Source organism: Lemur catta, chromosome X (genome assembly GCF_020740605.2).
Source record: "Lemur catta isolate mLemCat1 chromosome X, mLemCat1.pri, whole genome shotgun sequence".
In the NCBI taxonomy this organism is placed as follows: Eukaryota; Metazoa; Chordata; class Mammalia; order Primates; family Lemuridae; genus Lemur; species Lemur catta.
Genome location: NC_059155.1, coordinates 55,429,066 through 55,456,517, shown reverse-complemented (window position 1 = coordinate 55,456,517; position 27,452 = coordinate 55,429,066). Strand labels below are relative to the sequence as shown.

General features: G+C 46.6%; 1 protein-coding gene across 16 annotated transcripts in view; it reads right to left on the bottom strand.

Annotated features, from left to right (window-relative positions):
* Positions 1-27,452, bottom strand: part of HUWE1 (HECT, UBA and WWE domain containing E3 ubiquitin protein ligase 1) — a 153,637-nt gene that overhangs the window by 2,009 nt on the left and 124,176 nt on the right. For 7 of the 16 annotated variants that reach the window (XM_045537607.1, XM_045537610.1, XM_045537606.1 and 4 more), the window contains 32 exons: positions 27,208-27,380; positions 26,707-26,855; positions 25,884-25,959; positions 24,965-25,063; positions 24,248-24,381; positions 23,893-24,061; positions 22,343-22,571; positions 21,496-21,674; positions 21,162-21,251; positions 20,846-21,000; positions 19,637-19,682; positions 17,162-17,443; positions 15,801-16,056; positions 15,475-15,605; positions 14,721-14,935; positions 14,344-14,644; positions 14,117-14,219; positions 12,790-13,336; positions 11,142-11,730; positions 10,279-10,397; positions 9,996-10,158; positions 8,296-8,428; positions 7,827-8,029; positions 7,094-7,221; positions 5,695-5,791; positions 4,227-4,382; positions 3,672-3,917; positions 3,148-3,265; positions 2,417-2,557; positions 1,195-1,482; positions 961-1,066; positions 197-314 (listed from right to left, as the gene is read on the bottom strand). In XM_045537607.1, coding sequence (XP_045393563.1) covers positions 197-314; positions 961-1,066; positions 1,195-1,482; positions 2,417-2,557; positions 3,148-3,265; positions 3,672-3,917; positions 4,227-4,382; positions 5,695-5,791; positions 7,094-7,221; positions 7,827-8,029; positions 8,296-8,428; positions 9,996-10,158; positions 10,279-10,397; positions 11,142-11,730; positions 12,790-13,336; positions 14,117-14,219; positions 14,344-14,644; positions 14,721-14,935; positions 15,475-15,605; positions 15,801-16,056; positions 17,162-17,443; positions 19,637-19,682; positions 20,846-21,000; positions 21,162-21,251; positions 21,496-21,674; positions 22,343-22,571; positions 23,893-24,061; positions 24,248-24,381; positions 24,965-25,063; positions 25,884-25,959; positions 26,707-26,855; positions 27,208-27,380 — 5,939 coding nt within the window. The remainder of the gene's footprint in view (positions 1-196; positions 315-960; positions 1,067-1,194; positions 1,483-2,416; positions 2,558-3,147; positions 3,266-3,671; positions 3,918-4,226; positions 4,383-5,694; positions 5,792-7,093; positions 7,222-7,826; positions 8,030-8,295; positions 8,429-9,995; positions 10,159-10,278; positions 10,398-11,141; positions 11,731-12,789; positions 13,337-14,116; positions 14,220-14,343; positions 14,645-14,720; positions 14,936-15,474; positions 15,606-15,800; positions 16,057-17,161; positions 17,444-19,636; positions 19,683-20,845; positions 21,001-21,161; positions 21,252-21,495; positions 21,675-22,342; positions 22,572-23,892; positions 24,062-24,247; positions 24,382-24,964; positions 25,064-25,883; positions 25,960-26,706; positions 26,856-27,207; positions 27,381-27,452) is intronic. The other 9 variants (XM_045537613.1, XM_045537614.1, XM_045537617.1 and 6 more) reach the window with 7 other exon arrangements.

Below are 27,452 nucleotides of genomic sequence, written 5' to 3'. Positions count from 1 at the left end.
TGCCTGTCTCACCCACCACTCTGTTTCTAGGCCACTGTATGAGAAAATGGATGAAGTTAAGTATTTTTGACTCCTTTTGTGCAAGGTATTTGTGGCTGTGTCACAGGGGAAGAGAACAAGAAATGCTTGTGAAACGAATGAAGCCTTACTTCTTCCCATACTGGGCAACTAGAGGTCTAAAGGACATTTACCCTACCTGTCATTCTCATCTGGCACACCAGGTGTACATATTCCTTCTTGTTCTCCTCTGTTACCAAGATGTTAGCCCCATTGGGTTTGAGGTCACGAACTTCACAGACTCCAAACTCTTGGACCTAGATAGAACAACCAAAACACCAATCATACAAATCAGGCTTGGTCTAGGATGGGACTAACAGACACCTGGGAACACATCCTAAACTTGCCATGTTCTGGGCAGAGAGATGAGGCAAGTCCACACAAAACAGTGACTTTTCTCATTACTCATTAGCTCACAACTCCCCTGATAGGGAAAGGCTGAGGGAAGGAAAGAAGGAAATTATTCTTTGGCCCTAAGACACACAAAGAAGGCAGAGAGTAAGGCAACCATCAAAGGTAAAAGGAAAAAAGGCATGGCTAACATGTAATGTGACATAACACAATCTTTAAGGAAAACAATGTGTAGGGGAAGAGTAAACTTTAAATTTTTTTGTTTTTCACTTATTTCTATTTGTACGATTTTTCTACAGTGAAGAATTACACATGGGAGCATTTTTTTGTAAAGGCAAAACTAGGCAACAGTCTAAATCATTTTATAAATTCTGGTTTTTCTGTTTGTGATGTCTCTCACAAACACCCATTGCTCTCTGCCCAGTAGGGCTTTAAGAAGTCAAGGTGCTTCCTTAAAACTGTGAGAGGTTATTTAGTGTCAGTTCTAAGGCGATATGGAATGGGTCTCCTGGACTGGCTGAGATGTGCTATGCTCAGGATTTCCTGATGTACCTCAGTGCTGAAGGTGAGGTCATAGCCTAGTGTGGAGACATCATTTTCTAGCAGATAAACCAGGCCCTGGTAGAAGTGGTAATCTTCACTCTCCATATCCGTATATCTAGAAAAACACAATTAGGGTTATGGCTTGGAGAGGTAGGGGGAAGAGGCGGCACAGAGATGGGACACAAGAAAAAAACCTGACCCCCAGGGCTGAGAACAGTCCTAAGGACTATGCCACATCCTCACCTGACAGACTTGCCCAAGATGTGTTTGTAGAAGGAGCGAGTAAAGTAGCACTCCAGAAGGCGGTTGTCGTATACGGCTTTGGCCACAATGCGTCCAACAAACTTGAAGTAGCTGAGGTGGTTGGGGTTGCAGTGGGAAGATGGATTGATGGTGTAGGTGACTCGATCACCAGGTGAGGTACGGAACAAGGCATACATCGGGTTAAACATCTCTCGGGAGATGATCATATACCACTCCCGCAGGAGCCCTCCAGCATCCTGCCCTTCTTCTCCTTCAAACACTATGTACCTGAGTAAGAGAGCAGAGACAGAAGAGAGCTGTGCCGAAAGCCCAGAATCAATCCAGTCAGTCACGCAACACTACCCGAGCGAGTGAGAGGCCGTGAAGCAGTCTTCAGGGAGTGCACTGTCCGACGAAGTGAACACAAAGTGCCAGGAGAGCCCAGAGGTGGGGTGGGGTGGGGTTTGGGACCAAAAAGCATCACTGACAGAGATGTCACCCTGAAATATCAGTAAAGGTTCACCAATATTCCAGAAAACGCCAATAGGAAAGGCATAAGAGGCCTAAATGAGGCATCGCCTAGGGCAAGTGGGGAGAAAAGTGATGTTTAGAGAGAGCTAAGCCCAGAATCCAATTTCTTTAAGGTATTTGGAGGTGGAAGAGCTATCGGGGAAGACTCTAACTTTCTTGTGTTATGGCATAGGTGGTGAGCCCACTCCACGAGGTAGAGGGAGGAATCATTAAACCATTCCAATTGGTCTCTCATCCTACCAGCTCTTATACTTAGTATTGCAAACTGCCAGTCTCCTCTAGGTGGCTTCAGACTCATCAGTGAGCAGTCACCAATCTGGTGGAGGCAACTCACTCAAGTGCAGACTTCCCCTAACCCAGGGTACCATTTGCTCAGCAGGCTTCCCATTCCTAGTGTAACAACGGTGAAAGCTCCCACTGTAAAGCCACCAGGTGTATCCTTTTAACAGAGACTTTCCTGTCTGTCTGGGGATTGCTGGATAGCTCAGCCAAACAACCAGCCAGCAGGCCAGGCCCAGAAGACACAAAGGAGACAGCTCAGTGAGCTTATCTAAGCCAGATTCCTGTGGGGAATTCCTCCTGGGGAGGGCAGTACCTCCCTATGTTTGAGACCAGAGTACGCTATCACTACTATGTAGGAGGCCACCCCCGCCCCCGACCCCTCAGTCTTTTCTCAGTCTGGGGCCCTTACAATCGATTCTTCATTTCCTCAGGAGATTTGCGATGCAGCTCACGATAGGAGTCTTCAAACACATGGTCACGACGGACATGCACAGCCATGTCTTCTTTCCGGAGCCCTTCGTCTAAACGCTCCAGCTCTTGGCGGAAATATCTTGGGAGGTATGAAAGGAAGGAAAACAAGACTGAGGTGGCAGAGCAAATTTCTGTTTGCCCGACTAGGATGAAGACCCACAACGATGTTCTCTCCATCCTCCAAACACTCTGATCTCTGCTCCCTACCTGCTTGGGAAATGCCCAGTAGTTGGGAAAGGTAGACCATTCATTATCAACTCTAAAGTGTGCCCATCTCCTCTGAATAAAGGCCCACAGAGATCATGTACATGCTCAAGAAGGAGAAGAGGAGTGGGGATAACTCCAGGAGTGTTGTGGAAGCCCCCTGAGCCCTGCTGTGAGCATACCACAGCCACCTGCATCACCTCAAAGGTTGGGACAGGACTTTAGAAATGATGTGGCTCTCATTTCTCTGATGAAATATGGAGATGGGGTGAAAGCCAGGGAATATTTAGGTACAGTGATTGTCAGCGGCACAGCTTAGTCTCTTTCCTCCTCGCCAGCATCATTTCAAATGCTGCCTCCATTAAGGGAAACTTCTAGCACCAGGAGCAACTCTGGCTCCTTTCTGGGAAGGGAGATGACATCTGGGGAATTCTCGTCAGCCCCCACAACATCTAGGGCACATACTTGCGCTTGACATCAAAGTCGAGGACACGAATATAGTCTACCAGGACGGCAAAAGGCCCATCAGCGAGGTGAGTGGTGGACTGCCGTAGGATCTGGTTTAACACAGTGCGGTGAGTCTCTGAAGGGAGAAACGATAGCAGTAATCAGCATATCACAGGCCACAGAAGGTTTCAAGATGGTCCACCAGCTAGCAACTCTCTCTTCCTTTTTCTTGTTTCAGGGGTCTAAAAAAGAACTAGACAAAGCTAGGGGCCATCCTTGAGGTGTGAATGTAAATCTGAGCATTTCTAGCCCCCCTGCTCGGCTTCCCATGTCCTCAGGATAAAATCCAACCCCTCAGAGTGGCCCACAAGGGCTTTCAGAGACGGCCCCCCTACTGACTTCACTAGGCTCACCTTTCAGCTCCCACACACATATTCTCTCTCTCTCACCTTCTTTCTACTAAATCAGCTAAGATAAATTGTATCAAATGACCCTGTATAACATGAAACCTTCTACTCCCGGGGCCCAAGAGGTCCCTGTACCTGCAAAACGAAGGAACTTCTGTGTGTCAGGGGGCAGGCTTGAGGAGATATGCATAGATGAGGGCTCCCGGGAGAAGAATGGGTCAAGGGAAGAAGGCGTGGCTGGGGTTAAGGGGGCAGGGGACAGTGGAGGAGGCTCGTCCTTGATGTGTGCCAGCTGGCTCTCGCGGGTGTCTCGGATAGGAGGCTTACTCTCCCGTTCTGTGGCATGTACCAGAAAGAAGGCCTCAACAGCAGGCTGTAGCACTGGGGGTAGGAATAACAGGGAGGTGACATTTTACTTTACAAACTTCAATATACAAACCTCTTTGTCTTCATGAACAAATTACAAAAATAATGCAGAAAAAAATAATAAAAACTTGCAAGAAGTCAGAGCTTCTTTGAAAGCAAAGAAAAATGGGATAGGCAATCTGTTAAAAACCAATTCTCCTTTGCATTCACATTACAGAGACCCTGAAGGCAAGGACTAACCTGGAAGGAAGAAAATTAAACTGGCAGAAATGGCTCCAGAGCACACCAGTGGGCTGGGGCCTGGGTGCTCAGACCATCACTCACCTAGCACTGCGTGCTGGTCATGGGATTCCTCCAGTTCCTTTAAACATTCCCCCAGCATGTCCCACAGCTCATCCAGGTTCAACTGCTCACTGAGCAGGGGAAGCTCAGGTGGCCTCTCCTCCTTTTCCTTCTCCCCCTGTGGGGTTCCATCAGAAGCTATAGGGCACACAGAAGACGGACTCAGAAAGCTTTCAAGTTTTCTCCTTCACTTAGATTTTTCCCAGATCAAATGCAAATGCATTGGCTACTAGAAAGATCAAGTAGACAGGCCCACTGGCTGCTGAGTATCACTCACTGAGCAGTATCTAAAAGCAAAGTCTAGCCCTACACTGGATTGCACTGAAATTTAAATGCAATAAAATTAATAAAATAACAAATTCATTTCCTCATTTGCACTAGCCACATTTCAAGTGCTCAATAGCCACATGTGGCTGGTAACTACCACAAAGTCCTACTGGACACTGCTAGTCTGGCCATTGCCTCATTAGCTCCCAGAGAACAATGGTAGAACTTTGGATGGTTGCCTTCCAGTTTACAAAGCGTGTTTTAGGATGCCATCCTCACTGAATTCTGATAGCTGCCTGGGAAATAGGCTGCCTTTCCTCTATTTCCTCTCGCAAGAACAGGGCCAGAATTTAAAACTAGATCTTTTTAAATCTGATGCCTTTTGAATTAGTTATCTTGTCCTGGGACAGTTTAAAATTCTGAGAAGCCATGGTGTGATAGAAGGACCTCCACTGCTGGTACTTTTCCCGGTACCAACTGGGGGCTTAAACTGTAAACTCTCCTCAGTAGCCAAGCAGCAAGCCCTAGCTCATTTTCTGGACAGGGAAGAAGCAACTTCTTCCTCCCCCGTGTACGTACACCTGCTCCACATAGGTTTCTTCCTGATCTTTGCTTTTCATCCTCTACCCAAATCCTGACTTTTCTTCAAGGATCTGACAGCCCTAGGTTTGAATCCTGGGCTCTGACACCTGTAGATTGTGTGACCTTGGGTAAAAGAAGATGGGTAGAGAACATGAGAATAACATGGATCTCTCAAAGTCCTGAGAGACAGTAAGTCAGGACTGACTGACTTCGAGAAATGCTGCTACTAACAGGATTCACTGTGTGCCAGGTACTTCTCTAAGCGTTATACATGTGTTAACTCATTTAATCCTAACAATTATGAACATCCCTATTTTAAATGAAGAAACTGAACAAAGAGAGATTTGCCTCAGGTCCTAGAGCCAGTAAATGGGAGAGCCAAGATTCAAAACACATGCTATCTCCTATCACGGTTTCTTTATAATAGGAATCGCAATATGTTTTGGTTGTCAAACACCTGTTAATATTCACAGAAACCAGTGTTCACTGGAACAAATCGGAAAGCACTGAGCTTATATATGTTGGGAGCAAGGGATCCACCAGACATTTCCTAAGAATGGGTCTCCCTTTTGCTTGGCTAGAAACAAGAAGTAGTACTGACCAATGGATTGAGCATCATGAGCACTGGGAGATGGCTGGTCCACATCCATGGGTGACTCCTCCCTCCGGACAGATGCTTCTGACTGGCTAGACTCCGACTGGATAAAAGGGAGACAAAGTCACATAAAGGGTGCAACTCTGCTTTCCTCCAGGACAGGCTAGAGGTTGGTCTTTCTATTTCTTACACATCAAGCTTAGAAAGAAGCTTCCAATATTTGGCCAGGAAACTCTGCAGCTCCCCAGGACAAAAGACTGGATTTTCCCACCTCTTTTTGCTGTCCTCCACCCTGAGTTTGCAAGCTTTTTCAAAGAGCTCCCTGGATGCCTGCATTTCCTACAGTCTACTCCAAACCTGTGCCCAGTCAGAACCAGCCTCCTGGATACAGGCTGCAAATCTTCTTTTGGGACAGGTGTGTGTGTGTGTGTTTTGTGTGTATATGTGTGTTTTGTGTGTGTATGTGTAAGACTCAGGTGGGTGGAAGGTAGGTTTGTTCTTTGTTTCTGGTTGTTCACAAAAGAGAAAATAATAGGGGAATTAAAGCAACCTTTCATGGGTGAGATTATTTAAAAAGCCAACATCTTATCAGGTGATAGGAAAGAGACTGGCCAAAAAAAAAAAAAATACTCATTCTAGAATAACAACTCCATTTTCCCTTTCTATCTTCCTGGAGTCACTGCCCCTAAATTCTAGGCTTTTCCCAGCCTGCTCAATGAAACCATACTGTGTAACAATTATATACAAAGAAAAACCAGGTCTCAGGATATCTTTATTTCCTGGATCTTGGGAAGGTGACTTGCATGTTGCAAGGACAGGAAAAAAAATGAGAGTGCCACGGCATACATATACAATGCCAGGCTTTTACTGCAGCCACTCTGTGTTGGGATCCCAACACTGAACTGGCTACTTAAGCACCTGAAGGTTTCCTCCTAAAAGCGTCTGAGTGCCTAGGTACCAAGGGATTACAGAGAATAGAGGCAGAGGCCAGGGTGGAGGGAGCAGCCATAGAAGTGGCTGTGTGCGATATGTACCAAGCTTGGGGGACTTTCAAGGGTAGGATTCCTGAGATGTCTCTGATGCACCTGCATTGTTTCATGAGACTGAAAAAAATCTTCATCCCACATGCCCTTAGAACCCAAACACTCAGCATTAGGCAGTTTGCAAAAGCGCCACTGTTGACTAGATAGCTAGGAGTGGGGTATGATGGCCAAAGCTTTAAATCAAACCAAACCAATCAACAAATAGGAAATCACCAACAGAAAGCACCCTCTTGTCTAGAAGCATTCATATAGCAAACTTAATGCAAAAGCATACAGGGAAGCGCAGTGAAACCCCACTGATGACATGGTGGGGGCATGAGGGGAGAGACAAATGAATGAGGGGCCACAGGCATCATGCTAACCGTTGCTGCTTGTTGCTGTCTCCGCGCCCTTTGACCCTCACGTACCATTTGTATAATGGCATCAGCCTCAGCCTCCAGCTGCCGAACAGCTGCCTGGATGCTGCTAGCTGAGCCTAAACCGGAGGAACCTGAGAGGGGGGGGAAAAAAAAAGAAGGCAACATATAAAATGTAAGAAGAGGGGATGCCCCGTGTTCTCTCTCCTATCTCCTGGGCCGTCACAGGGCATCTTGCTGAGGTTTAGTTCAGGTAGCTTCAGAGTACTCCTCACCAGGCAATAAGATTTACCACTGTAGATAAGGGCAGGGGGCATGGTGCTAGACAGACAGATGGTTTTATGTATGAGGGTTCTGTGGAACAGAAGGAAAGAGGCAGGAAAAATGATTTGGCAGGCCACGGCTGAGGCAACATGGCTGCAGTGTTTAGTTAGACTTAATCAAGGAAGGAGAAAGGAGGTGTACTCAGTGAGTTGAGTCTCATTCAACAAAAGGTTGGTCCCCAACTTCCTTGCCAGATTTCTGCTCCCCCATAATTCCCACTTCCCCTAATGAATTTCCTATGCAGACAGCTTGAATGAGATACAGAATAGAGCCATCAACATTTTAAAAAAAGAATCATCATTTTCCTCTTGGAAATGGTCAAAGAGGAAGGAGACAGGACATTACGTCCTGCCCCTCCAGGGACTCTGGCTTCACCACCAACCCTACCCTTCAACTGGACACTCTAGTTCCATACCTAGCCTGCCTGTCTGCTTGGCTTTCTTGTTAGCTCGGCGTGTGTCGTCCCGGAGCTGGATGATGACCTGAAGTACCCTCAAGAAGAACTTCTGGGTAGATGTCTTGGATGTCAACATGGACATAGAAGGCAGCTGGAGCTCCCGGCCACCCAAGGGTCGCTTCTGAGATGCCACAATTACCACATTCTCAGCCACGTCAAACCTGGATAGTGAAGAGGTGGCTTGCATATATTGACAGCATCAAAGCATAAACACCCAGAGCAAGCAGAGGTTCCTGGTGCCAACCACTGGGGTAAGGAACTTCAGAAAAAAATCTTACAAGTAGGGAGAAGTAGAAAAAATTGGGTCAAGTGTGTACAGGACAGATAGGAAAACTGCCCAGAGAAATAAAGACCAGGAAACCAGCAAAAGCCACTTTTCAGACTGTCCCACATTTGAGCCCCCAGCCCAGGGGTAGCTACCACCTACCTGCTTTGCATTTTGCCTTTCAGCTTGGTGGTCTGTGGCTGCTCCTCAGGCAGGCCATCAGGAGAGAGGGTCTCACACTGAGCTCGCCGCTGCTGTTCCAGGTTGTATTCCCGTAGCTCAGCCAACAGTGTACCTGGGCAGGCAGAAGAGCCAGCAAGCAAGTGGTCGGAGATTTCCCAAATCTTTCTAAGAAACCCGCCCAGGCCACTCTCTTTGCTCAGCTGCAGAGAACCCAGACTGAGGAGGAATTTTCCTCCAGTCAGGTTATTATGTGTGCTCATCAATCAACCACCTGGGACTACCAATTCACCCAGCCACAGGAATCTGTTCAATCTACACAAAATATAGCTTGCTGAAGATGAAAAAGTATCTCTTTTGGAGCCAGACAGGCCACAGGGTCTAAATCCTGTGTATCTCTTGAACTTACCAAGATTTTTTTTTTTTTTTGAGACAGAGTCTCGCTTTGTTGCCTGGGCTAGAGTGCCGTGGCGTCAGCCTAGCTCACAGCAACCTCAAACTCCTGGGCTTAAGCGATCCTCCTGCCTCAGCCTCCCCAGTAGCTGGGACTACAGGTATGTGCCACCATGCCCGGCTAATTTTTTCTATATATATTTTAGTTGGCCAGATAATTTGTTTCTATTTTTAGTAGAGACGGGGTCTCGCTCAGGCTGGTCTCGAACTCCTGACCTCGAGCGATCCATCCGCCTCGGCCTCCCAGAGTGCTAGGATTACAGGCGTGAGCCACCGCGCCCGGCCGAACTTACCAAGTTTTTGTGGTGATCTCAGGCAAATTTCTCTACCCCTTTCCCAATTTGTTTCCCATTTTAATATTTGGAATAATACTGCCTAACCTCACAAGGTTGCTGTGAGAATTAGGAGATAATTATGTAGTGGAGTGCCTAGACAGTGCCTAGGGCCCATAGGTGTTCAATAAATGGTAGTAGCCAAGAAAGGTCAGAGGCTGGAGGACAAATTCTTTCTGGAAGAACCATATAATTCTCACAGAGCAAAGAATATCCTGAGTTAAACAGGCCAATCAACTCTCCTATCACCTCAACTTCAGGAACACTGTGGGGAAGGAGAGTGATAACTAATTAGGTAGCCAAGAGCTAGGGGATCCATGATTGGGATGGGGGTGGGAGAGAACAGAGAGACTATTGAAAGAAAACCTGGCTCTATTCCTTGATCCAATCACTTTTTCACCATGGGTTTTGGCTTTCTTCCCAGTAAAATAGGAAGATGATATAAACAAAGAAAATTGCAAGTGTTTTTAGAATTTTTGCACCCTCTTAACTACACAGAAATAGAGGGTATATTCTGACTGTACAACTCCTGAGGTTGCGTGAAGTGTGGGCACATCTTTGAGGTGGTGAAGTTGCCTTAGCAGCCTAATCATGGGGCTTGTATGGGTACCCAGAATGGAGAAGAAAGGCGGCACTGCTGTTCCCATGTATTCTCTTTTCCCTTTGCTAAGCACTGATTACCTACTGTGTGCCAGGCAATGGGGATAAGGAGAGAAACCCGGCATTGCTTTCAATAACTGAGGGAAGCAGATGACAACCCGGTGTTATAAGTGCTATGACAAAGGGAGCATGGGGGCTGTACTACAGGAGCATGGAAGAGGCTGATTCAGCCTGGGGACTTGGGAAAGGTGACACCTAAGTGGAAGGTTTCAGAAAGATAAAATGATTTACTCCTACCATTACCTATCTGTTTACAAAGGGTATAACCCAGATGGCGGGCTCCATTCAGTAGCAGCTTGAGAACGGTATCTCGGGTGCCAGAGTCCCCACGAGAGAGCTGCAGTAACACATTGGCTGCATCCTCTAGCCCTTCTTCAGAACAAGAGTGGGATGTCAACACCTGGGAAAAAGAAAGGAGAAGGGATAAGCCCTGGGAACTCCCAAACTGAGAACTAAAGCACTGTCTACCCTGTCTGCCCTTTCCCCCCAACCTTGGCAGGTCAGAAGAGCGTGGACTCACCTCCACAGAGAGTTGGAGCTGGTTTTCAGTGAGGCCAGAGGATACCATCTTAAAGTCTCCACTGCTGCTGCCCAGATCCCCCACTTTGGCTGGAGACTTGCTGCCCTTAGTACTAGAAGCTTTGAAGAAACAGAGAACACAGTAAGCATCTGTGAAACTCATGAACCAGAGACTTAAGTGGCAAAACCAAGGAACTACTGAACTGTCCAGGGCTTTAAAATGGAAAAGGAGTAAAAAATGTACATCTATCCACCAAAGCCAAATCTCAATGACTTGGGATGCTAAGGACTCTTATGACTATACCTTCTAAGGTGATAAAGAACCTGAGGCATTTCTTCCAACTCTTTCCCTACCATCATAGCCCCCTCTATCCTTTAAAACCTACTTCTTCAGACAATTCTTACCAATCTGCTGCAGGGCTAATTCCCTTCCTATCTTAGGATGGTCTGGCTACTCTGATTCACTTCATTGTATCCTGCCTGCTCCTGAACTATACCCTATGAGAACTGTCTTCCCTCAACCAGGCTGGAAAGGCTGGGAGTCCCTTGAAGACAGGGCCTTTTCTCTCTTTTCCTTTTGGCCTAGCCTAGGGAGGCCACATTCCGTGAGTGCCTGTCGGCCTTCACAGGAGTGTCTGTATGTCTGAGGGAGGGAGGGGAGCGGATGGGAACGGGGATTGGGGAGGGGAGAGAGAAAATGGACTGGGACAGATGAGAGTGAGAACAAACACATTCTGCTCTCACAAACACAAACCAAGCTGATCGCTATCATTTAAGGAGGACTACTGGGATGGGGGAGGGGGAAGGGGTAAGGCAGGTGCCATAGCAAATACCCCATAGCTCCCAGCCTACATTCACACTTACTTGAAATAGTAGAAGCAACAGTCGTGGGGGTAGTCACTGTGGTCGAAGCAGCTACAGAAATAGCTGTGGCAGCAACCAGGGCTGGAGCAGAAGCGACAGGAGTGGTTGCAGCAGGGGGTGTGGGCGTGGTGGAGGCGGCGGCAGTGGTGGTAGATGTGGTTGAGATGGCAGTAGTGGTGGAGGAAGCACTGCTGCCAGAATTAGCCTGTGCTTCTGACACTTTGTTTTCTGGGAGAGCAATTGAGATGAGAGAAAGGAGTCTGAGGAGTTTCTCTGTTAAGAGAGAGCTCCGTCGGATGACTGGGTGTGACAACATGTTCATGAGCTGCCCCAGTGGAGAGGCCTCAAGGCTGTACGGGGAGGTTTCACCCTCGCCACCAGCGCTCACTGGCACTGACTTCACGGAGTTCTTGCCTTTCCGGCTAACATTCATGTTGTCCAGTTTTACCAGTAAGTCCCAGAAGTCTGTGCAAATGCCAATGCTGGTGGACTGTGAGGAGCACGGGCTGCAGGCCTTACTGCCCCTCTCCCGATCGCCCTCACAGTTTGTTTCTTTGGTCCGCTGCTGTGTGAAGTGGCTGGGAAACACCTGCCAGGAAAAGAAAGATAGGCTTGGTCTAGGGGATCTCCATAGAGGATAAGCCTTCCTGACAGGGAAAGACAACTGAATTGGTTCCCAGACCCTCCTTTCCTTTGGACAGCTTTTGTAAAACAGGAGGAGATGTCATATAGGAGTTTTATCCAACAGATGGTGAAGCAGCCTAGAGAAATGAACAAGGGCTTTGTACCAAAACTGATTAGCGAACTTCTCTGAGCCTCAGCCTCTGCATTTATAAAATGGGGAAGACTACACTATCTTGCAAAGCTGTTGAGATTAAACAACATAATGCATTTGCACAGTGCCTGCCACAAGGCAGGCCCTCACTATGTGGTAGCAATGCTTATTACTGAAAGAACACTGATCAGATCAGAACTAAGTGCTAAGTCCAGCTCCATCACTTCCTAGTCACATGACAAAGCCACTAAAATGTTCTGAATCACAGCTTCATCTGTATAACAGAAATCATATAGACCACAGACAGTTGTGTTTTTTTTTTTTCTTTGAGACAGAGTGTCGCTTTGTTGCCCTGGCTAGAGTGAGTGCCGTGGCGTCAGCCTAGCTCACAGCAACCTCAAACAATCCTGGGCTTAAGCGATCCTACTGCCTCAGCCTCCTGAGTAGCTGGGACTACAGGCATGTGCCACCATGCCTGGCTAACTTTTTCTATATATATTTTAGTTGGCCAGATAATTTCTTTCTATTTTTGGTAGAGATGGGGTCTCGCTCTTGCTCAGGCTGGTCTCGAACTCCTGACCTCAAGCGATTCACCCGCCTCAGCCTCCCAGAGTGCTAGGATTACAGGCGTTAGCCACTGCACCTGGCCCAGACAGTTGTTTTGATGATTAAGAGAATGCATAAAAATTGTAAAGAGTGAAGATAAAAATCCCACAAATTCATTGGACAATTTCCCAGAAACAACATAGGGCTCAACACTTAAAATAACAGCAAAAAGTGAAGACCTGCTAGCCCAGGGGCTCTGATTTCACCCAAGCTGTTGCTGCCACCCCTCTTCTATCCCCAGGAGTTGGGTTTCTTCAAGCCCCTCACCTTGGCCAATTGAATGAGTGTGTCCAAAACGTGTCTGCAGACAACAGGAGCAGCCTGGGGGTGGATATGGACAGTGGAGCCACTGCTTGCGTGCTTCTCAGTATGTTTGCGCCCCCCTGAACGCTGGATCTGGAATATATTAGTCCTGCAGCCTAGGGCTGCATCCATGGATACTGAGAGCCAGGAAAGCTGGTTGGAGCTCTTAGACTCCATCTTATGCAGCAGGTCCAGGGGACGGTTCTCATGGATGGCTGACCCACAGCTCTTGCTTGACTTTTTGCCCTTTTCCTCACTTGTGGTGAGCTTGGGTGTTTCAATGCATAGCTCACTCTCACTGCTGCGCTGCAAGATGGAAAGCAGGCTGCGGATGACCCAGTGGCGGGTCTGGGCATGGTAGCAGAGATTTCTCAGTACTCGGTGTAGACGGCTAGTATTGAGCTTTGGCTCATCCACGAAAAGTAGGACCAGGAGACAAGACAGGGCTTCATGGTCCAGAAGGAGCCGCCCTCGGAGGCGGAGGAGAGTGTCCACATTACTGCCAGAAGGCCTAGAAACAGAGCATGGTTTCTGGGTAACACTTCAGCTAGAGCTCTAGGATTAGGCAGAAGCCTGGGGAAGGGGAATGAACTGGATACCTCCAAGGGGCTTCTTCATAGCAATAGCTGCCCTCTTAAGTGTCTACTATGTACCAGGCACTTTAAAATGCTATAATATCTTCCTCACAGGGCTGCTGTACAGACTAGAGAATTACCCATTTTTGAGATGATAAACAAGAGGCTCAAGCAGGTTAAGTGACTTGCCCTATATCACATGACTGAGAAGAGAGCAGAGATTCCAGCCCAGGTTTGTATCATCTATTGATTGGTAAAAATCTGACTGTACCTAAGGTCTAGGAGACAATGCTTATTTCTGCCTTCTCCGGAGTACCAAGGAGTTTCCTGCCTTATGGGAAGTGATCACTCCCTTTACATTTTGTCATGTTGTGCCCACTATGCTTTAGCCAGGTTAATAACTAACTCCTCTCTACTTCCCTTACCTAGATGCTACAAGCAAGGCAAACTAGTTTTCCTTCTTGCTAAAACCATAGCTAGGCACCTACTGTCAGCCTGCCTTTGTGATTGTGTCATCAGTAGCTAGATTACCCAAAAGGTTTGGCTTTTTGAAGGGGAAATCCAAAGATCTAGCTTTCCCGCTCATTCAAGGAAATGGCCTAGAGAGGTCATCTAGCCTGCCTATCAGGATTTCAGCTTCTCCACCTATAAAATTAAGGGAGTTGGACTTGCAGACTTGACAGGTGGCATGGTAAGGTGAAGAAAGACAAAGGTACCTGTTATGGCTGCTGCTACCCCCCATCTGGAAGGTGCCACCTCTCTGCACAGCAAGGCGAGTGTATTGGACCCCACGGTTGCCACTCAGGCGACTGGTGAAAGCTGTAAAGAAAGAAAAAGAAAATTGAGATAGGGAAGATTGGTAAGCTGGGTCCAGGTAATACAAAGCAGAGCAAATAGAGCCTCATCTGGGCAAAGCTAGACATTCTAGAAGCCTCCCACTTGCCTCCCTCTGTACCCGGGCTTCGAAGAATGGCAGAGAGTGCAGATGTGCTACTATGCCCAAACAGACGCTCATGCATGAGCTGCCGCTGCCGGGCTTCCTGCTCTCGTCTCAGGGCTTGAGCCTCAGCTGCGATGTCAGGTGGCATCACAGCCAACACACTGTCCTCCATGTCCTCTAGGACACTACGGCGTAGGTCTGAGGGCAGAGTCTGGATGAAGGTCACAGGGTCCATGGGGGTGTCTGAGTTGGCATTTTGTGCCAGTTCCCGTCGCTGCTGCTCAGCTCTCTGTTGCGCCAGCACCTACAGAGCAGAAAAAGTCAATGGGGGCATATCTCCCGCCAGGCAGCCTTGCCCCACCATTTTCCCGCTCACATACTTCCTCCTGAATGGCTGGAGGCAGGGCGGCCAAGAACTCAGGGCTCACTTCAGTCACACCAGGATTCCCCACCACTGCAGGAGCTGAGCTATTTGCAGAGGGAGTAGTCCGGGCTGGTGGACGAATTCCCAGCTGGTTCTGTAGGACCTCCCGACGAATGTCATCAGGCAGAGCAGCCAGAAAAGAGGGGTCCACGCCTTCGGGGAGACTGATACCTGATGGGAGAAGCAAGATGTGAAGGGACTTACACCTCTACTGATGCCTAAGATGTACTTGGAGAAAAGAAACACATGTCACTGCTTGAGGGAAACCAGCTTTACGTGTCTTCATTACTTGCAAAGGACATGGGACATGCAGAGAAGGCTCACTCACCTTCCCAGGGCTCAGACTAGCTCTTGTTATGTGCCATGCTCTTTGTGTACACTATTACTTAACCTTTATAAAGATCCTACCATGTAGATATTAACGCCCCCTTAGTATCAATGAGGATCAGAGAAATTAAATAATGACTCTAAATTGTAAAGGTAGGATGTGGCAGAGTAGGGGAATCTGAGTGAGCTAAGATAATTTTGACTCCTAAAGGCTGGGCTCATCCTATCAAGCCACACCAGCATCCCCTTACTGCTAGTCCTTCTCCCTTTACACACACACGACTTCCCCATCTGGCTGTAACTGTTTGGCTGGGGGGCACTGCCATGCCAAAGGCCACTAGAAGCCAAAACTCTAGGATGACCTGAGCCCACATGCAGCTCACCTGCAAGGGGATCTTCTTCTTCACTGCTTGTTGAAGGCAGTGGCTCTTCTAGGATTCCTCGGGAATCTGCTCCAGAAATGGCCACAGCAGAATCTCTGGTGGAAGAACTCTCAGAGGATGCAGGAGGAGAGCTGAGGGAAATTATGCTCAAATTGTTCTCTGTATTATGTCTTCCCATTTATAAAACACTCCTACAATACCCCTTTCTCATAGAAACCAGGCTGATCTCCCCAGCCTAACAAGCATGTCCATTTGTTAACAAGTATGAACATGGCTTGAAATATCCTCCAACATATCCTACCCTTCTCTTGTGACACAATGCTTACCTGTCTTCAGGTGGCTGGGAAGGTCCCCCTGTCCCATCACCCCTGCCTTGCACTTCTGCCACAACTGACGGGGCATCCCCAGGAGTAGAGCTGCCTGCTGTAGGCTGCTCAGAACTGCCAGCTGCTGAGGTGTCACCCACAGCCTCCTCTAGGGTACAGGAAGCCAGGCTGCTGGTGTCCATGGGAGAGCCTTCCAGTTGACTGCTGACAGCTGTCAGTGCATCAGAATCCTCCGCTCTCTCTGGGGAAAGAGAGGCTAGGAGGAAGTCATAAGGAGAGGTTAAATCTCTGCCTGATATCGGGACAACATGACAGACAAGGTTGCTTCCTTAGGGCCAGTCAGCTCAGACTTCTCACTTCTCCCCTGCTGGATTTGCTGTTCCCCAGCAATGTCATCTGCTTTTTAAGGCTCAGCTCAAGCTATTTTAATCAACCGTTGAACATCTACTGTGTTCCAGGCAAGCCTGTGAAATATCTTCCCTAGGCACCCCAGGTAAGGGATCTTGCCACTTTCAGATTCCCTGCAGGTACCATTTGCACATGCATGTCATCTGTTTATCTAAATAAACAAGGTTCCTTGAAGGAGGAAACCCCGACACCTCACGGTCTCTCCAGAACACATAACAAGCAGCATGGTATAGAGCAGGGATGGCAAACAGGTCTCAATTTACCCTGCTGGAATACTGTGCTGAGAAAAATTGAGGCCCCATTTCAAACCAGGGGGAAATAGTGCCAGTGTCTATCAGGAAGATGGGAGAGCTATATGTGTGGTGTGATGTGCGTGCCATCTTGGGAACTATGGAAGGTGAGTAAGCTTTATAGTCAGATGTGAATTTTAATCCCAGTTCAACCATTTACTGAGTGACTTTGGGCTGAGTGTTTCACTTCTGAGTTTAAGTTTATTCATGGAGATAACACCATCTACTTTGGAGAGTAATAGTTGTTTTTTTTTTTTTTTAAACAGACAGGGTCTTGCTATGTTGCCCAGGCTGGACTAGCACTCCTGGGCTCAACAGAGCCTCCTGAGTCACTGGGACTACAGGCATGTACCACTATACCTGGCTGGAGAGTTATTTTTAAAGTTAAATAATAAGCCTGGCATAACAGCCCGGGGAATAGAGTAACTGTCTCAATAAATGGTATCATTACCAGTATTAGACGCTCAACCATAATCACTTGAGGATACAGAGAGGAAAAAAACATAAACTTCACCTAAGAAAGCTAATGAGCAAGCTGAGATCCCACTAGTTGAGGACTTGAACTAATACTATTTCTCTCAAGCTAGAGAGTGAAGAGAAGCTACAAAGACATCCATTCTTCCCTCCTGCTCCACTCCCGCCAAAAGTTGAAATTCTACTCACTGATAGTGGGAGCTGGGGATAACTCCATCTGAGTTGTTTCTGCTTCTCCACTTGGCCTCGTAGGACCCAATTCCTCTGGCTCTACAGGCATCAATAGCTGTGTAGAGCTCCCCCCTTCTCTAGCTGGGGACCGTAGCTCCCGAGGAACCTCTCCCAAGGCTGGTGGGGGTGGGCGTGTTGGTTGCTGTTGTGTGGGTTGCAGAGTGCCAAGGGTCTCCTTGGACTCAGATGTAGCTGCATCAGTTGGAGTTGTTGGGTAGCTGTCAGGCATAGGAGTCCCATCTTTCTCGGAAAGAACAATAATGGGGGTTAAGGGGCAATCAGCCAATGACCAGGGAAGCCACCCCAAACAGCACATGTGGCTTGACAAGTATCTCACCCAGCCACTGTCGTCCGATCCCCCCTCCCCTGCAACAACCAACTGGTAAGGAACAGCTCTGGACTGCTATATCCAGGGTGAGGGATAAGGCACAGTGCTATTTATGATCCAAGAACTGGAGATCTGACTCTTTGTAGAGCCTAAGAATAAAATCCTTTTTGCATCCCAGGTGGAAGGGGAAGATTTTATGCCACATAGATATGGTGAAGCTAAATATCTCTGTAGGTATACACAGAAAATCTATCAACCAGAAGCCCACTGACCTTCCCACTTCCTCATCTATCTGGAGCAAGAAATGGTCAGAATTTCCCCCACAACTCTTAATGTATGCTTTCTATTCCCTCTGTACCTTCATGTCCTATCACTAAGTGCAGTTATTATACAGTTGAAGAATAGGAAAATGTTTGAGTTCATGCCCAAAGGTAAAATATTCAATTATATGCTCCAATCAATAAAGGACAAGTCACTTTATAATGGTATCTGTGCCCCACCCTAAATATCATCTGTCCCCTTCCACCTTCCTTTCCTTCCAGTCCTGATTATCCAAGAAACATTCACAACTTTGTCTGATGGAGGCAACACTGCCAAGACTAAGTGCGAATATGCCACACACCAGGGAAAGTAGTAAGTTGTATAGTTATCTTCTAATTGGGGCCTAATATCCCTAACCCCACAACAATACAACTTACTACCTCACCCCGGCATGAGCAGAATCCTCTAGTAAGGGCAAGAGGCAAAAGGCCATTTCACCTGGTGGCAGACCCTTTCAAAGACCCTTTGATAAACTGAGGGCACCAGGACATTTGCCCTCCACTGCTTTAAAAAATACTGTGTAGGCTTTGGTATGATCATTTCCCAACTCAAGTGTCAAAGAAGACAGGAAGTGTAGGGAAGCAGAAGAAAGGTCTGACGAAATAGGGTTGGGGAAGACATATGATACCACAAGGACCAACTGTTAGAATCACAAATGGCTACTGACCATTGTTAAGAAGATAAGAAGAAATAGAAAGCATATGGTCATCATACCATTTAGCCCACAGATCTACCTTCCCCAAAAGTAGAGTGCCCAAGACAATGTTTAGATTTTTATTTATTTTTTATTTCATCATATTATGGGGGTACAAATGTTTAGGTTACATATATTGCCTTTGCCCGCCCCACCTGAGTCAGAGCTTCAAGCGTGTCAATCCCTGAGATGGTGCACACTGTAACCATTAGGTATGAATATACCCATCTCCTTCCCCCGATCTGCCCGACACCCAATGAATGTTACTACTATATGTGCACATAGGTGTTGATCAATTAATCCAATTTGATGGTGAGTACACGTGGTGCTTGTTTTTCCATTCTTCACTTAGTAGAATGGGCTCCAGCTCTACCCAGAATACAACGGGTGCTAGATCACAATTGATTTTTGTGGCTGAGTATACTCCATGGTATACATATACCACATTTAATTAATATACTCGTGTAATGATGGGCACTTGGGGTGTTTCCACATTTTTGCAATTGTGAATTGTGCTGCTATAAACATTCGAGTGCAGATCAATAAATGTTTAGATTTTTAGAGTCCATGAACCAATAAAATCTAACTAGAACATCCTCATCAACATAACTTAATAAAAATATTTTGATACCTAAGAACTAAGAAGAATGTAATTTCTAAATATGGAATAAATTCAGCTTTATGAAAAAGGCATTAAAGCTCCCTGATTTTGCACTTCCATGGAGGACTGGCATTTGAGAACCACTGTCATCAGTTGTTCCCATGAAGCACCACACCATCACGGTCACCAAAGGACCAACAACCTCAAAGATGTGCACGCTCAGTTCTCACTACCCATGCCAGAATGAAGCATAATCGGAACAAGAACCTGAACAAAGCATCGGAGGGAATGTGTACCACCGTGGGAAAGACAGTAGACTGTATAGTTATCTCCAAGATGGGGTATGACCCTAAAACTATACAATCTACTACCTCATCCCACAGAGCACCAGTATCCATCTTCAGCCTACAAGGGCCAGCTACTCAGAAGGGTTAGGAGCAAGAACCAAATGATCAATTAGCAAAATGGGAGAAAGGAAAGGAGAGTTACCTGAGAGGTTCCGTTCAGTGGAGCTGTTTGTCTTAGGCGCAGTACGCTGCAAAGAGAAGGGACAGACCAATATGGGACCTTGCAAGCACATAAGACAGAGGTCAACTGCAATAGTCACCATATTGCACCCTAAACAATTTAGGAGCTCAGTGACCTGATGGAAAATGCTTTGGCCAGGTGACCAAAGGCAGGGGCTCATTTCATCGTGTAAATTATATGTCTAATTTCTTTATATATACTCACGTTCAAGAATGGCTTGGGGATAAGGGGGAAATGGAAAAGGATGGGGGAATTGAATAATGGGAGGAAAGGATAATAAAAACCACCTCAGGGCTAGGCATGATCATGAGATTAGCAATTTCTTAGTTTCACTTACATATTTTTCCCTTCCTTAGGCTTATTTTGTCCATTCTAGCCTTTTCAGTCACATGCTAGGTTTACTTTCTATCCTTTACCATGTATTTGAAACAATGTTACTACTTATTAGGTAAAAAGTTCTATATAAAGATATTTGTTAGAACAAGCTTGTTATTGTAACTGAACACTTCAATATCCTTAATCTATCTGATACTCTAATTGCTGAGTAGGGTATACTAAAGTCTTTTAATTTCTTTTTATTTCTATCAGCTTTTATTCATACGTATTTAAAAGTTATACTGTCTGAGGTCCCGGCAGTTTCAGAAAAAAGTAGGTAGCTTCCTTTTAAACCAAAATCATGTTATCAGCAATCTTATAAATATGAGCCCTAGAAAATGACATGTAGTGATGGGGTTCAGGGTATGAATATTTTCTCTGATTTGATGCCCAAGGCAAGTATATTCAAATGATGGAAGGAGGTCATCTTGAGTAAGGTTCCCCGCACTGACAGTCTACTAACAGAAATGAAATTGAACAACCAAGAGTATGAGCTTAGTCAAGGTCATTCTCCTTGTCTAGGTGCAGTCCTTTGAGGTAGAGACTATGGCAGTTTGTTGAGCGAGAAGCTATTCTGGTGTCTGGTGAGACATTGGAGAAAAAATTTTCCCTCTGAATTTGAATTCTTTCCCCTACAAGTCAGTTGAGTGTATGGTGAATTTGGAATGCACAGTTTCCCAGGTTCAATGTGAACTTCCTAGGATTCTTCAGTAACTCTGCTTTGCCATGTGTATGCCAAAACCACATTAGGGCAGATGTACCCAAAGACAAATCCTCCCAGCCCTTGGGAATCACCTGTGCACTCTGATCCCTGTTCTCCTTATCTTCTTTGCCTTTGTCAGTTATCTTTGTTTCTTCCTCAGTTAGCTGTTTCCTACGTTTCTCACGCCTTTCTTCCAGCTCCTCATCTCTCAGGAATTCCAGGTGATTGACAATGGGCACTTTAACCGCTGTATTAAAGAGGTAAAGATCAGAGGCTGCTCTGGTGGGATCAGGGAGGAAGCCAAGAGGCAGAGCTTGCTGCCACAGAGAACCACGGAAACAACTCTCCACACACTTGTCCTAGACTGGGCAGGCTCACTTCTACCCTGATAAGCAAGTGGTCACACACCTGAAACGCAGTCATGCATGCTCTCAGCATCAAGAACTTTGCATTCCTCTGTCCAGCGGGTCAGGGCTGTAGGGATACTGGACAGGGTTCCTGTAGGAGGAACAATGGGGAGTGAGATTCTTGGCCTTGTCAAGTGTCAACTGATCCAAAAATTGCAGTATTTCCCTAACAGGACCCAAGAAACAATAAAGTTTTTGTTGCCCATGGCTAAGTCATTGAGTGGCTCTGGCTCCTATAAAATGGGTTTTTTTCTCCAGGGCACTGTTCTGCTTTTCCTCAGTAGGGAGAAAGCAGAATCTGATAAACTACCCTCCTTTTTACCACAGAAACTTGCCTGCTTGGCTAGTAGCTGCGCTCTGGTCATGGAAAAAGTCATCCAGTAGTTCATCGTCAGACCTGGCAATGATGTGGACATCATCATTGCCCACCAGGAGGCGGGCCCGGCCCCGACTTTGTAGGGGAAGGCTGCTGCTCAGCTGAAGGATGTCAGCAGCAGCTGAGGGACCAAGCAACCTGTAAGGTGATATTGGGGATACCATGATCACTGTAAGTGCACAGGCATCCTGCGACCCACTACAGTGAGATCCTTTTTCTGTATCCTCTATTAAATCCATAATACAGTTATGGACTTTATCACGCTGCACATAAGTCTTAGTTACTTTTCTGAGTATCATACCAGTGTGAGAACTTTATTTGGGCTGAGTTTGCATGTTATTCCATAGTTCCCGACACAGAGTCAGTATCACTGATAAGCTTCCATGTGCCAGGCATTGTATTAAATTATATTGCTTCCCTTGTACCCGCTCTGTAGTCTGTACACCAGCCACTACAACACGTATATCCCTTTCTTTTACCACTTAAAATTGCTTCTCCCACTAAACTCTAAGCTGGAAAGCAGACATCTTGTCCTGTCTATATCTAAAGTGTTAAGTGCTTGGCATATGAGACATTTAATTGCTGAATGTATGCAAGGACTTTTAAGCAAGAGAACATGGCATATAATTTGGTATTCTCCAAAAGGCTGCATATATAACTCATGAAGAAATGGGACAGATATCTTATTTGTGTGTGTGACAAGAGCATTAAGTATCGACTGTTTCCTCTGAGCTTAAAATAAGACTGAAGCACAGTGAAGATTCTTACAAGTGCTCTGATGAACGCAACAGATCTTTGTAACTCACCTCTGGAGTATAAGAGGAGGGTTGGGCTGGCGATTCCCAGGGTAGTGAACATGAATGGTGTGGCCTGTATTGGCTGTCAGCTGCCTTAGGGTCCTCTGACTACGCCCGATACCTTGGGTGAGACGAGTGGTGGAGGAGCCACTGCCCAGCGTCAGAGAACTATGGTCTGCGTGGCGTACCATCAGTGGGTGGGTGGTAGGGATATTTCCTGGGGATGGGGGGATGTCTGCTGCAAGGACAATATGCAAAGGTGTCAGTGACAAAAAGAAATTTCTTCCATGGTTGTTCAAACAGAACCATGTCTCCTGGGCCTTACTTCCTCACACGGAAACCTGAGCTTTGTCCTTTCTCCCTCATTCCCACACCTAATCTACAATCACTGACACTACCATAGCTTATGCCATCATCTCTCACCTAAATACTGCAACAGCCTCCTAAATAGTACCTTCTCCCAATCCATTCTCCGTACTACAGCCACAGTGATGCTTCTAGGCCCCTCAGACACATGCTGCTCCCTCCATCTTGAAGACTCCTCTCTTTTCTTTACCTATTCTTTTGTTCTTAGCCTACGATGTCACTTCCTCTGTGAAGCCTGACTTCTACAGATTGAGTAAAATAACCTTTTTATCTGTGCTTTCTTATCATACTGCAATGTAATGCCTGCTTATTTATAATTCTAATAGACCATAAGCTCCTATGAGGGCTGAGGACTGTTTTCTTTTTTACTGTTGTATCCCTAGTACCTAGGACACAGTAGACACTTTGCTATTATTCAATTTGCTGAATGGACAGAGGCTCAACTATAAGGAATACTGATAAAAATCACAAAACTGCAAAGAGAATCATAGAAGATATAGTAACCCATTTTGTTTACTTTTCAAATTTTTAATTTACAGGTGACAAACTGAGGCTCAAAGAGGTAAGAGATTAGTCGGCCAAGACAACAGACCAGAACAGTGTTTTCTGCTATATTGTGCTTGTGATTTGAGGCCAAGACCTGCCCTATCAAGACAGCTTGATTCTAAGAACTCGACTCTAACTTGATGCTAAAAGGGAACTTTGACGTTGATGAGGGAGGAGGGAAGAGATTCGCTCTCTCCCCTGAAAAGATGCATCCTTGATGAACAGAGTGAATATGTTCAAATGTACTCCCCAATGCCAAGCTCAAAGGTGTCCATCCAAACCCTCAAGATCCAGTGTTACAGACATAAGGATTATTGATTGTCCTGTCACTGTAGTGTGCACAGAGGTGCCTGATGCAGTCAGCCTTGGTCTCACATTTTTTTGTTTTAAATCAAGCAAATCATCAAGTCGTCCAGGCTCTAAATGGCTGCCTATTTACTGAGGTGAAGGGAACAAAAGGAGCCTCTCACTCTTCCTTCTTCTAGGTATACACTACTGAGAGAGATGGATTCAGATATCCCTTGCCCCAGGAAGTCAGCATAGGAAAAGAAGTGCTGTATCAGATTGATTTGGTTCACTGCTTGGCTTACCCTAGAGAAGGGTATAAGAATCAAGAGATAAAACCCAGCTGAGCCCCTGTATCTTACTAGCACTGGAGAACATGTTGTCAAACTCAATGATGAGATCATCCTCCCGGTCAAAGCGCTCAAATCGGACCAAGGGAGAAGCGTTCATATCAGGGTAATCCTCATCCAATTCCATTTCAGAGCCATCGTCGTCATCGTCTTCATCTCCCTCTTCACCTTCATCATCCTCCTTAAGGGAAAATAGGAGATGGAGAATTGCTGGATGTAAGGGTTTTCTGAAGCCTGGTGTCGTGGCCACATGTGCACACGAGAGAGGGAGGCGCTGAGTCTAGCAACCCAGACTGTTGGTTTTCTGCAGCTCTGCGTTCCCATGGAAGAAGTCATCTGAACCAACACAAACACAGTCCCCCCTCACCTGATCATCTTCCTCATCTTCCTCCTCCTCCTCCTCTTCATCCTGACTATCATCCTCATCCTCGTTACTGCCACTGCTGTCCTCTTCCTGAGTGTGCTCCTCCTCATCCTCAGGGTCCAGGATATTCATGGAATCTAAAACAAAGGGAGCACATTGGAGGACTATACTGAGTAGCTAGAAAACAGGCTACTGTGCAGGCCAGCAGATCGAGTGGGAAGGTGATGGGGCATCTGACTCTAGGAGAAGAAGAACAAGATCTGGGATGATGTATAGACTTAGTAAGCCAGCCCTGATTTCCTGAGAGTGCCAATCAATGCAGCAACACGCTGAGCAAGTGGCTGAACGTGGAGGCTGGCTACAGGGTGGTGCTTGAAGAGCCATGGTCTAAGACTTGGCCAAGTCTGCTGGTGCCCCCTTGCCTTTCCAGCCCTACTTTGTTATTCACTATATCCTGTTGGTAAGAGGGAATCTGGAGCGATGATAGCAGGTGGGTGAGAAGAAAGCGAACCAAGAAAGAAGTGACAAACTTTGGGCAAGCAGTAGTAACATGTTATTTGAAAAACTGGCTGAGGATAAAGTGGATGGTGTACATCAGCGCATGCAGACAGATGCTTCCTTATTCTGCACGTGGGCAGCTGCCTCCAGGAAAACCCTACTATAGTGTCTGTCAGACGTGCAGGGCAAGAAGGGAGGCCTTTCTGGCCTCGGCACTCTCACCTTCTCGGTTGGCCTGCAAGGTGGAAGCTTGGCTGAGGTTGGAAGGAGCTTCATCCATCAGCACGTCCTCTTGTGATTCATCCTCTCCACTTCTGCTCACTGAAGGTTACAGAGCAGAGCCTTCACTGAACAACAGAGGACTTCCCTTTCCAGATTGGGTGTGCCTAAAGTAGCCTATGTACACCTAGCAGATATCCACTTTTTTTGGATGAGGGAGAAGACCTGGATTCTTGGCTGTCAACTAGCTAGGTGAGCTTGGCCAGTCACTTTACCTGTCTGAGTCTCAGTTTCCTCATCTGTAAAATGGGACAATCACATGTGCCCTGCCAATCCCACTAATTGTGAAACCACAGAGGATACTGGGTGTGAAAAAGCTTTGTCAAACTTAAGAATGCACGTCTACTTCCATTTATCCTTGATTTCCTTGATCGATAAAGTTAAAACACGTAACACACCCTCGGAGCCTGGTGACAGTAGGGTACCTTTGTTGTTTTCTCTTTGAGATTTAAAAAGGGAGACCCTAGGGAATTATCGCTCTTTTTACACTACTGAGACTCAGGGGCAGAAAGCCCCCGGACTTCAATGAAGAACAGAAAGGAAAGCACTTCCTCACCCTACAGCCTCCTCTAGGCCTCCATGAATAAACATTCTTTTGAAGTACCTGACATATTGTCTATGCTGATGGTCACTCCCCCACCCCACTCCCCCTCCCCCACCAGCCAACACTTCAGACCTGCCACAGGCCTGTAGATGGCTTGTGAATTTCTCATCCATAAGACTGTCAACATCAAGACAAGCAGCAATCTAGGCTGGCTATGAGCCCTTAGGCAGAGCTGAGCAAGCAGATGATGAGAAAAAGGGTCCTCCCAAGAGAGACTGAGGCAAAGGAAGAGGCTATACTCAGTTCTGGGGCTCTCACCTATAATTGTACTGTTCCCAGATCCGCCATCCCTCTCAAGCAACTCATCTATCAGGTCCTCCAGCTCATTCTCAACCTGGAGAGAAATAGAACATACATATGGATGCACACAAGTCTATCATTGTGCTAGCACCGAAACCCTAAAAAAAGCCAGCAAGGGAGCATACATTTCTAGGATTATGTGTGACAGAGGATATTACATAAAAACCACACACTTGGGTGCTAATAGCACAGAAACTACCACGTGCCAATCCATACTCAGACTGTCCTTCAAATGGGTCCATCCCAGTTATCTGGTACCAGGTTAGTCTTTATATACTGTCCAGGAATACATGCAGATCTCCCAAGAGCCAGCAGCTTAGGATTGTAGGCCCAATTTCTTACTCAATGCTACCAGCTCCAGAAATTACAATGCTTTCTTTAGGGTCTTTAGAAGACTGCCATTTTAATGACCCAGCAGAAGCTGGTGCTATAGGCATAAGGTGGTGTTTAGGAGCTTTCATTAATGACCAGAGCTAAGTAAATCAAAGACCCTGGGCCCAAAGGCCTCAGGCCAGCTTTCTACATCAACATCTCACCCGTGCCTAAGTTTTCTGGTTGGGATCTATACCATTTCATAGTATATGGCATCCTGGCTCCGCCCCCACCCCTCCTTTAATACAATTCAAACACATTTACCGAGCACCTACTAAGCATACCATCCATGCTCCTCTGCAAAGCAGACAGCATTGAGGCAAGGATCTCAAGTACTCACCCACCCACACCACCTGGGAGTTTGGTTCAGCGCCGCAACAGGGAAATGCTGGGTGATCTGCCTCCCTACCTGCATCTCTTGTGAACTGAGCACCTCAGGCTGCCCAGCAATCACCACTGAGTCGGTTTCAGCCTCCCCATCCATGATATCCCCATCTGCCACCTCTGTCTGAGTGACATCATGATCCTCCTCCTGCACTTCTGCTTCCCCAGGCTCGCCTGAAACAATCAACCAACCAGCAAAAGAATCAAGGGGTGCCTATGTGTTGGGCCCCATGAGGCAAGCGCGAATACAGTAAGGTTCCTTCCTTGGGCAAGTTTACAAGTTCTCAGAGAATAAACGAATGGGTGACAAAGGAAAAGACAAGGCTACGTGTGAGGATAGCCAAACAAGGCTGCAATTTGAAGGAATTCTTTGTGGGGCAGATTCCCACGCCACTATGACAGATCTCTGGAAGGCCAGCAAGTTCCCAGGGAAACAATACCAAGCCAGAACAGTTGTGATCCCAGGTCCGTAAAGCAACTACTGCCATCCCTCCAGCTCTCCAGTCCACTGGCTCTGATTCCCTACCTGGGTCCTGCTGGTTGCTATTGGAGTCCTGAGAAGCTCCTTGGGCATCCTGCTCAGACTTGCTCTTGTTGGAAGCACTCTTGCTGCCAAAAAGGCTACTGGGCTGGTTCACAATCCGGGAAAGTGTTTCCAAAGGCTTCAGAGCAGCATTGACTGTGTTGGCCATGTTGGGACTGAGATAAAGGAAGATAAAGACATGGACTGAGCACAGAAATACCAGGTATCCTTTAAGTGCCACTAAGGTT